Here is a 10,237-nt window from a genome sequence, read left to right as displayed (position 1 = left end):
GCTGCAGCAGGTCCGAGACAAGACAGAAGAACCTGAAACATAATTTAAGTATAGGAGGGTTACCATCAAAGAACGATTAAACAAAAACAAATCATACAGTAACTGGTCAGAGAAATGAATAGCATCATGAATGCTTAAGAGTTGGATATCATAATTCATCATCTAAATTGGCCGGGGAAATGTTTGAAATACGAAGATAACCCACCTCAACCTAACCTTCTGGAGCACGTAACACACCGAAATAAATCCGAATAACATACCAACGGTATTGAAAGTTTGACACAACAACTAATGTGGGTTATCTGCAAGAGAAATCAATTTCCTAAGAACAATATAATTAAAAAAAAAACTGAGGAAACCTTGGAGAAAACGCTTACCTTTCACCAACACGCCAGCCGCTTGACACGTGGTTCGGAAAGGATGAGGGATATGGAAGTCCTTGCGTTCCGTGGGGTTGACAGCACGCCATTCGCGTTGCTTTCGCCGCGCTTGCGCAAGCAGATCGACTCACTAAAGAACCAATCGGCGCCCTTCTTTCAACTTCTCCGCCAATTACAGCTTAGCTATTCATTCGATGAGTACAAGATGACTGATCGTCGACTGATTTTGAATAGGACAATTTTATCAGCACGGCGAACTGGGCGGACTCATTTGACCACCCGGCAAGTCATTTGACTCCTAGCGCTGGTGAGGGGAGGTGCTGCTCTATAGATGGCCTTGGGTGCTGCTGCGGGAGGCACTCGGCTCGGTGGATTTATTTATTTGACATTACAGGTCGGCCACGCATGTTGATGTGGAGGTTCGAGGCCATTTGTTGAGACACAATTCTTTTATATGCTTGGGAGTGTTCGTGATATCGTGAATCGTGTGATGTCTTCATTATTGCTTTGCTCTACGGTATCGTAGTAGCTCTCTACCTAATTTGTGATACATTTTTTGACATTTGGATTTGCCTCTTTAGACATGACAAGCTCTCTTCAATTGGGAGTCTTACTTGATGCCTATTCTGAAAGTTGAATATGCTGAAGCTATTCTGAAATCAGTCATTTTGCATGGTCCAGAAGTGTTTTCTGACATGAATTGCAAAGTTTAAATTGAATTATCTGACTCCCCATTTTTCAGGCATTGTCTCAGCATCAAGATGTCATTTGAGAAGAGGCTGGAGGATGTGATTTTGAGGCTGTTTGATGTGCAGGGAGTCAAGTTTGGACAGTTCACTCTGAAGAGTGGACTGGTCTCCCCCATATACTTTGACCTCAGGGTAGTAGTCAGCTACCCTGAGTTGATGGTAAGCCTATTTATAGTCACTGAGCTTAAACCTTGGCACCTCTGCCTGCATTTAATGTCCAAATTATCTTGTAGGAAATTCACATAAAGGTAATAAAATTGACTATGCTCAGCTAGGTTGTCATTCTGCAGGTTTTTTCTGGTACATTATATCCTCATTATGATTAAGCTACACTCTTTCACAGGAGGATGTGGCTGACCTGCTGTGGGAGTGCCGCCCCAAGGACGCCCAGTTCACCTCGGTGTGTGGAGTGCCATACACTGCCCTGCCTATGGCCACCATAGTAGCCACCAAACAGGTAGGCTGGGCCACTCAAATACCCTGGGCTGGGCATAGGTACTATGGGCAGAGGTGATTGTCAGGTATGCTGAGGGAAGCTCATATTAGTCAGTGCCAATGGCTATACCTAAATATCATGATCTTTGTAACTAAACTAACCTTACACTGACTAATGATCACATTTTATTTGGAATGAAGCCAAGATTGCCTTTCCAGCAGTGTCACAAAGTTGTATTTGGCCTTGGGTATCAGACTGGAAAATCCCTCACCAAAAAGGGGGATGACACCACTCGAATGGGGGTGGGGGTAGGGGTAACTGAACTCAGAGGTAACGTTCACTTGGGACCTTAAAATCGGTCACCAATCGCCGTGTCTTGTAACGGTGCGTACTTTGTTTTTTTTTTCCGCGGCGATCTAGCTAAATTTGCGATGAACTGTGAGGGAGCGGTCTTCACTCGCCCTGTATGGTCCCGCATGGCGAAATAGCGATAGGTCCGGCTAAAGTCAAGTTATGTAGGGTTAGATAATGATGTAAATAATAAACCAATTACTAATTAGTACAAATATATTAGATAAAATCTAATATATTTGTACTAATTGGTTTATTATTTACATCATTATCCAATCTGTCATGGATACTCAACATTATGTAGGATTAACTTCTTAATATTTGCGACAATAATGTATTTCGGGCTTGCGAAATCTATGAATCCTTGGGATTTGGGAGTACGTGGCGTAACGACGCCCCTTACCATGGCGTGGATAGGAACTCCTCCCGTCTTTTCCCGCGCCCGAGAGTGCTCTTTGTACTTTGTACTTTGCACCCAACTGGAATGCGTTTGAAATGAATTGATCGGTTTATACAAACGGCTCCGGGGTCCGCGCGCCAGTAGCCGCTGTATGATACTGTGCAGACGGCCAGGGGCCAGTGCCAGACCCCGCGATGACGTGTGTAAGGGGACGGCAGTGGCACTCTCCGGAGGTATTTCGACACGCTCTGGCCTGGAGCGTGTCAGTGTACCGGTCATGAAACACGTGATTTGGAGTTTGTTCATGTAGTCACTCACGAGTTCTCTTTCCCGTTCTGTACGTAGCCGTCGATAGCCCACACGCTCAGATATGGCTTGTTTCATATATAAGTTCACCAGCTGCTGCTCCCACCATACACTGTGCTCCCACCAACTGCAGGGGTGCAGACCATGCCATCAGAAGCTGTCAGGAGTCTCATTCATGGAGCGCCGGAGAGACTCGAACCAAGGCTCCCACTAACTAGATCTGGTGCCGTCTGTGTCGTTATGATGCAGCCCAAATTCATTTATAATTGTGTTTGATCAGCGTATTTGATCGTATTTGTGGGATCATGTGCCGTTCCTACATGGGAAGTTTGCTAAGACCTGCAAAAATGACGTGGAATTGAGTTCAGCCACGCGAGGATTATCCGGAGAAGTACAGTCTGTCTTAAAAGTACCGCGCAAAGTGACGGTGGATCCATCAAGCCTGACCGAGGAAGGGCCTGCTATAATTTGAAAGTCACCGAACCAATTGACCTGGGGAATGGACGAGAATTTGAATTGCTTCGGTGACACAAATTTAGCACGCCCTTCCTCGGTCAGGCTTGATGGATCCACCGTTACTTTGCGCGGTACTTTTAAGACAGACTGTACATACAGTCGCGTAATCCCGTATCTTAGCCCGGTTTTCCGTCCCGCCAGTGGCCCCATGTGCATTGTGCAATGTGCAGGATCTTGTCATTGACATACCTTATCCAGCCAATGACCGGCCATTGCGCCTCGTTGTCCCTGTCACTCGTACCTAGACTGCACAGGAAGCACCCATTATGCACAGACACGAATGGGGAGGCACTGGGTTGGGTAGTTGCATCATGCAAGGGTTTGATGAACGTGACCAATCGGGGTGGCGGATGTGAGGTCGCATGGAAGGTTTTCTCGGTGGCCAATTTTACCTTTTTAGGATATATTTTTTGTGACACGTGTTTGTTAGATTTCCGAGAATAAGACACTTTTTTGGAATGCAACCTCCTGTGTCATCTACACTCCACATCTACTGCCAATACACAATACACATCTAATGCATCCCACCGTTGCGTCCTAGGCCGAACTCGCCCAAATCCAGACATCAGTTACCGAGGGCCCCACACCACGCGATCGCTATCACTTTGAGACTGTCCGGCCGCCTGGCAACACACCTCGGTGACCTGACGCGTGACCTTGAACAGGGGCACAGCACGTGCCGAGGTGGCACGGTCGACGTATCCGCGGTTACGTTACGACACGCGTCGAATGAGGGAACTTGTTTGAATGGCGAACGACCTTGTATGGATGTCCGGTGGAATGCGGGAGCTGCTCGAAAGTGGATTTACGTCGTCGTTTGTTGAATGTTACGACTTACGTTTGGAACGTTTACGTTTACTTACGTTTGGAAAGTGGGAGGTTACGGTTTCCGCAAGTGTGCCAATGCGCCACTTGTTTCGAATGATAATGCATTCGATGTGACGTCAGCAGTTATTTCGTTCACATCAATATCCCCGGAAGTATAGTTCCATGATAAATGATAGGCCTCTGCACCACTTTCACCATCGTCTTTGACCATGGGGTGGTGTAAAACTCGACTCTGCCTCCCTACAATCCAAACAGGACATACATGGCACCGGTTTTGATCACCCCTCGGCCCTCATCAGTGTTATCTGTGCCGCCTCACCCCAGTAAGTGCTCGTAACATCTCCCTAGTCCAAGGGCAATGGGCATAGGACATTGGGCATTATAGCATTGCACCTCAACCCTCTCGGAGTCACTGCTTGCATTGTATCGGAGTCGAACACGCCGGCCACTCCGTGTTGGCTGCACAGCCCGGGTCTCAGGTTACGCTGCGGTCTGCAGAGCGGCAGAGGGGGTCAGTGGGGCGGGGAGAGGGGAACAGAGTGGGGTCAGTGGGGCGGGGGGAGGGGTAGAATGCGGGCCAGAGGGGCGGGGAGAGGGGTAAAGAGGGCAGCGTCTGGTCTGACCGCTGGAATACTACCTACTGGGTAGTACACAAGTCGGCGGCGGTGTTGGATTTCAATAGATAGCGCAGGTTCATAGCGCTGGTAAGGGCTTCTGATGTTTGACGCCTGAGGCCTGAAGTCTGCCGAGGGAGCGGAGAGGGTTGGTTACTAGGTGACCGCATAGGTCGATTTCTCCAGTGTCAGAGTGCCATACGTCCCTCAGTCATTAATTGAATTAATTAAAAATGCACCTTCCAGAGTGGGAGGTGATGCTTGAGAGCACGGGTGAAGTGTAATGAAGCACTTATTCGTAATCGCTCTATTTTCTCTTTATTTTCTGAGCTGAATAGTGTAAAGCCACGAGGCCATGCAGCTTAGACGCCTCATCTGCACCAACAACCTTACCTATCCCCCCACTCCACATCTGCGTTTTGACCGTCCCGATCCTGACGGTGCCGCCCTCCTGGCGCCCGCAGAAGCTGCCGATGCTGATCAGAAGGAAGGAGGAGAAGTCCTACGGCACCAAGAGGCTCATCGAGGGCCACTTCAAGGAGGGCGACAACTGCTTCATCATCGAAGACGTCATTGTCAGCGGCTCCAGCGTCTATGAGACGGCCGTGGTGAGTCGAGCAGACTGTGGTGGTTTCATACCGCCGTGGTGAGAAATTTGGTCAGGTCTTGGGGGTTCTAGCTCCGCCGTGTGAGAAACTCGGTCAGGCTTTGGGGGTCCTAGCTCCGCTGTGTTGAGTCTGTCTGGCTATGGTGGTTTTACACCGCCGTGGAGAGTTGGTCATTTCGTTTGTTTTGTTAGTTTTGTGTTTTGTTTGTTTTGTGGCTCGGGAATGTCCCATGGGGACCGCCTGCCCTGCCGCTCAAACGGCCACCCCGGAGACGGTGAAGTCATACGGGATTTTCCCTTCACCACCCGCTCTCTGGTGGGGGTGGCCGCCGATCCGGAGAGGCAGGTGTGAGGGTTAGTCACTGACGCTCGAGGTCATTTTGCTTATCTGTTGTAATGGGGAAGTATTGCTTCAACGTTTTTTTTTCTAGTTAGCCACAATATGCCTCTTTTTATCCCTTTTCTTTATAACGGAATACAACAGTTAGAGCGAAAACAGAAAAAGTGAGTAGTTTAACTATTTAATTGGTACGCATTGCCCGGCATAAAATCATCCAGATGAGTTTGGTCATTCATTAGAGCTCCCTTCAAAATGACGAAATAGTCATTGACACTCGAACATAAACTGAATCTTGCATAAACACAACTAATGCCATACCGTAGTGTCGAAACATAGGGACAGTGCTCTGTTTGTACCCTTTCTAAGCTCTTAAACTGCTGCGTACTCAAATATACAGTGGCGGATGACGTCACGTAGTGATGCAATGGGCCTGACCTGCCCTGCGCTGCCCTGACCTGCCCAGGGCCTGTGTTGACCTGCCCTGACCTCTCTTCTCCCCGCCAGTCGCTGCGCGGCTGTGGCCTGGAGGTTACCCACGCCGTGGTGTTCATGGACAGACAGCAGGGCGCCACCAACAACCTCAAGAACCTGGGAGTCACCATTAAATCGGTGTGCGACATGGAATCGGTAAGTGTAGGGAGGGTCTGGGTGGGGGGGGGGGGGGGGTAGGGGGAGAGCTTTGGTTGGATGGACTGTCGTTAGTGTCAGTTGGGTATTGGGGTCGAGCTGATTGGATGTCTGATGGTTCTAGGGACGGCAGGACGAGCGATGTGTTGTGACTGAGGGGTGGAGGAAGGCCAGGGGATGCAGCTAACTAGATGCAGATTGCAGAGGTAGTGTTTCGTGTTTGAGACGGGTCAGATTCAGGGCATGGTCGGAACTCGGATTGAACATCAATGTGGTCTCAAGTGCGGCAGGAATAAGGCAGGATGCACCTGTCGACTTCGGCGTCAGAAACCCATGCCTATCCTAAGCGAATTCGTAAGCAATGACAATGGGCGTTTCTTCATTTTTGTAAATCATATGTGTAACTCGTCGCCTGTCTATCTCCAGATGCTGAAGATCCTGCTGCGTAACAAGAAGATCACTGAGGAGCATGTGGACTCTGTGAACAGGTTCCTGAAGGAGAGCCAGGAGACCATCATCAGGAAACAGCCCGCAGGTCGGTACAGTAGCGCTGCCTTTATACAGATAGATATGGTCTTGGTCCTTTATACAGATAGGGGAATGGTCTTGAGCTCGATTCTCGACGAGATCTGCTAACGATGCTATTTGCGCGGGCATGGACTATTGAGAGAGATTAGCCCATGGTGCAGAGATGATTGTGTGGTAGTGATGATAGAGATGCTAGAGATGACAGAGATGGTTGTGTAAATGATTGTTTTTTTTTCTTTCTTTCGTGAAGTCATTGTATTGCTTCACTCTCCAATCACGATTTGCTCCAGTCTTCAATTATTTTTATCAGATTGATCAGGCTGCTCGCTGTTTAATGTAGATACTAGATGATTATGCGGATACTTTCATATTTCGGCTTATATGACCAGACGGACCTGAGCTGCCCGCACCTCCCCCCTCCCCCATACACACAGACGGGTGCTCGGAGGAGTCTGTGGGCCGCCTCTCTATGTCGCTCTGATCTGACCTGACCCCTATCTTTATACAGACGGCGCCCCTGATAAGGAGTCTGTGGGCCGCCTCTCGATGTCGTTCGGTGACCGGGTGGCCACCACCTCGCAGCCGCTGGTGCGCCGCCTCCTCCGACTCATGGAGGAGAAGCGCACCAATCTGTGTGTGGCCGCCGACCTGAGCACGGCGCGGGACGTACTGCAGCTGTCTGACAAGGTCAGAACGACGGTGGAGGGATGGGTGAAACGAGTGCCTACGTCGCTGTTTTTGCGTGATTTACCTATCATTCTCATTTTTGTTCCGTGTTATTCTCAGTTACAATGCTTTCAGTCTCGTGATGCCTTAATTAGATTAAATATTTATACTTGAGTGAGTCATCGCCCATTTAGTTACGCTGTTTCTTTTTTTAAATAATATTTCACCGCAGTAGTTATATATTTGGTTCGTGTGGTCAGTTATTTGTTATTCAATCATGTGAAGCTGTATTCAGTACAGCTGTCAAATTCAAAGATGCGTACGTGATGTTTCACCACGGATCGACTCCTCGGCTTTCACAGTCCGATTCCCTTTACTCAAAAGTCTTGGTGTCGCAGGTGGGCCCTCACATCTGTCTGCTGAAGACACACGTGGACTCGATCTCTGACTTCACGGCCGAGTTTCCCAAACAGCTGACCGAGCTGGCTGAGCGACACAACTTCCTCATCTGCGAGGACAGGTGAGACTGCCGGGAGGACTGAGGATACGTCGGACTCGTATGAGTTGTTGGCTTTGGCGAACACAGGCGCCTTAGGGATTTTTTTTTTTTCGGCAAGGTGATATCAGTACCGGCTCAAGAGGACCTTTTTTGGCAACTGGTTTGATGAAAGCGATATCTGCAATCTACATTTACCCACCGAGTCCGATTCAAGCTTGTGTGTATTGTTAGCTTTCGCTATTCCACTCTGCACGGATTCTTTGCCGCCGACACTCTGCGATCATAATGACCTTAGTGCCTTGTCGCCTTCTGCCTTATGAGCCCAACGACTCTTCAGCTGTGACTCATTCCCCTCTCGTTCCCCAGCCCCTCTCCAGCTCACCCACTCATCCATCAGAAGTCGATTTTGTTCGCGTTTCTCACCCCTCTGCCCCGCTTCCCAGGAAGTACGGCGATATCGGCAGCACGTCTGCCGACCAGTACTCCTCTGGTCTGTTCTCCGTCAGCAGCTGGGCGCACCTGGTCACCGTGCACGCGTTGCCAGGCGACGGCCAGCTGACGGCGCTCTCGGACCGCGCCGCCGGCGCCGAGCGCGGCGCCCTGCTCGTGGCCGAGATGTCCTCCAAAGGGTGTCTGGTCCAGCCCGCATACACCGCCGGTGAGCGAGGGAGGGTAATGTTTTGATGGATTGGTGGAGTGACAATGTGTGTTTGCCGTGTGGCTTTGAAAAACGGCTTGGTTGCAGTTCGCGATTCAGCTTATTATTTGACGTGGTTTTACATTTGAGCATTCGAAATGTCGTGATCCATAATTGTCAATGCTCTCGGTCTCTGCTAAGTCCAGCCTTCTGAGTATTTTTTTTTCTTAATTTACCTTTGCTGATCATACGGTGTTTAGCGTTTCGCGTATAGTATTACAATTGTGGCGTCCACCTTTGCCACATGTTTTACCTCGTAGGTCTATTTCAGCTGAAGAATTATGACCATGTGTGGTACAGTCTTCGTCGCTGGCTGTGTCGTGTCCCCCCTGACCCCCCCCCCCCCCTCCGTCCATCTTACAGCGGTGGTGAAGATGGCCGAGGCACACCCGTACTTTGCCTGCGGGTTCATCGCGCAGTCGTCGGTGACCTCCGACCCGCGGTTCCTGGTGCTGACGCCCGGCGTGAGCCTGGTCTCCACGGCCGACGGCCACGGCCAGCAGTACAGTTCTCCGGAGAGAGCAGTGGGGGAGAGAGGGGCCGACGTGGTGATCGTGGGCCGCGGCGTCACCCGGGCGGAGGACCCGGCCGCCGCCGCCCGCGAGTACGCGCAGAGGGCGTTCGGTGCCTACCTGCAGAGGCTGAAGTAGCGGGAGAGTGGGAGGGAGAGACGGCAGAGGAAGAGAGAGAGAGAGAGGGAGTGAGGGATGGCTAAGGAAGAGAAGGAGAGGAAGAGAGTGGACTTGAGTGAGAGCAGCTGGGTAGGGAACCAATTGAGCGGAAGATAGAGTTAAAATGGGCATCTATTCTGAATGTTTGAGAGCGATGTGACAAAATGCTCAAAACCAGGCTGTCGTGTCATTCCCATTAACTGGAACTAATCTTTTTGTAGTTACGTCATCGCCCAAAAGGGAGAAGTGCAAGTAGTTTTACTGTCAACATAGGGAAATTGGCTGTTAGGCCTGCAAGTTTTTACAATTGCAAAGCATGTTGGAGATTCGGAAAAGTTCGTCAGTTCAGAACATGCACTTAGAGCATTGAATAGCGGTAATGTGATGAAGTCAGATGTTACAAACGCTGTGACACCGCTGTAAGTAAGCACAAGTGGTAACGAGGGTGCAATCTCGACACAGTTGTAACTTTATTCCGGCAAGCTTCCCCCGCCTGTCCCGGGGCAGACTCATAGATCGTCTTGGACTGGGTTTGGGAAACGTGTGGACTGTGGGGCTGTTGTGCATTTAGAATGGCTTGGAGCGGCGGCTCACAGTGACCATGTAGAAAGGCCTGGTGAGTCCGCCAGTTGTGTTTTAGATGGATGTGCAATTGTATCAGGCCTTTGCTAAGGGCGTGAGATCCCAACATTCCGCACCCGAACGTTATTCCATTGTTATTCCATGGTTACCCAACTGTTATTCCGTATTATCGACTTGGGCTTGGTTTCATAAAGTGATTCGATGACCCGCGCCATTTTTCCCACATAAGCAGTTTTTCGCCCTCTTTCTGGTTCAAGTAGATACATTTGTAACAAGATACAATCGTTCCCTCACATCCGTCAATACAGATACGTTGGTTGGCACTTAAACGTAAAAAGTTGTGTTGTCGAATCGCTGCATGTAACTTCGCCCCAGTGCCATGCATTATCCCGCCGTACGGACACATAAGTGTCATGTTAGTTTTTTTCATAGTCGCTTTG

The 10,237-nt window shown here is 49.7% G+C and overlaps 1 protein-coding gene across 3 annotated transcripts; it reads left to right on the top strand.

Moving 5' to 3' along the window:
• The first annotated feature begins 648 nt into the window (after positions 1-648).
• LOC122365307 (uridine 5'-monophosphate synthase-like) lies at positions 649-10,006 on the top strand. Of its 3 annotated transcripts, none has more exons than XM_043336427.1 (10): positions 649-687; positions 1,123-1,288; positions 1,473-1,586; positions 5,045-5,188; positions 6,032-6,154; positions 6,581-6,689; positions 7,191-7,369; positions 7,747-7,868; positions 8,291-8,505; positions 8,908-10,006. In XM_043336427.1, the coding sequence occupies exons 2-10, from the start codon at positions 1,142-1,144 to the stop codon at positions 9,192-9,194; spliced, it is 1,440 nt and encodes a 479-aa protein (XP_043192362.1). In that variant the 5' UTR covers positions 649-687; positions 1,123-1,141; the 3' UTR covers positions 9,195-10,006. The 3 variants fall into 3 exon arrangements, with proteins under 3 accessions (XP_043192362.1, XP_043192364.1, XP_043192363.1); XM_043336429.1 differs by having other exon boundaries at positions 671-697; XM_043336428.1 differs by having other exon boundaries at positions 671-774.
• The last annotated feature ends 231 nt before the right edge of the window (positions 10,007-10,237 follow it).

The sequence above is a fragment of the Amphibalanus amphitrite genome, unplaced genomic scaffold, assembly GCF_019059575.1.
Source record: "Amphibalanus amphitrite isolate SeventyFive unplaced genomic scaffold, NRLGWU_Aamphi_draft 000729F_arrow, whole genome shotgun sequence".
In the NCBI taxonomy this organism is placed as follows: domain Eukaryota; kingdom Metazoa; phylum Arthropoda; class Thecostraca; order Balanomorpha; family Balanidae; genus Amphibalanus; species Amphibalanus amphitrite.
Note: the sequence above shows the minus strand (reverse complement) of the source record. Positions and strands in the feature narration are given on the sequence as shown.

What these genes read in the sequence shown, in the direction of transcription:
- LOC122365307 (XM_043336427.1), top strand. Translation starts at nt 1,142, where the DNA reads ATGTCATTTGAGAAGAGGCTGGAGGATGTGATTTTGAGGCTGTTTGAT. An exon ending in TCAGCTACCCTGAGTTGATG is followed by an intron (nt 1,289 to 1,472) that starts GTAAGCCTATTT and finishes ACTCTTTCACAG; the next exon opens with GAGGATGTGGCTGACCTGCT. An exon ending in TACTGCAGCTGTCTGACAAG is followed by an intron (nt 7,370 to 7,746) that starts GTCAGAACGACG and finishes TTGGTGTCGCAG; the next exon opens with GTGGGCCCTCACATCTGTCT.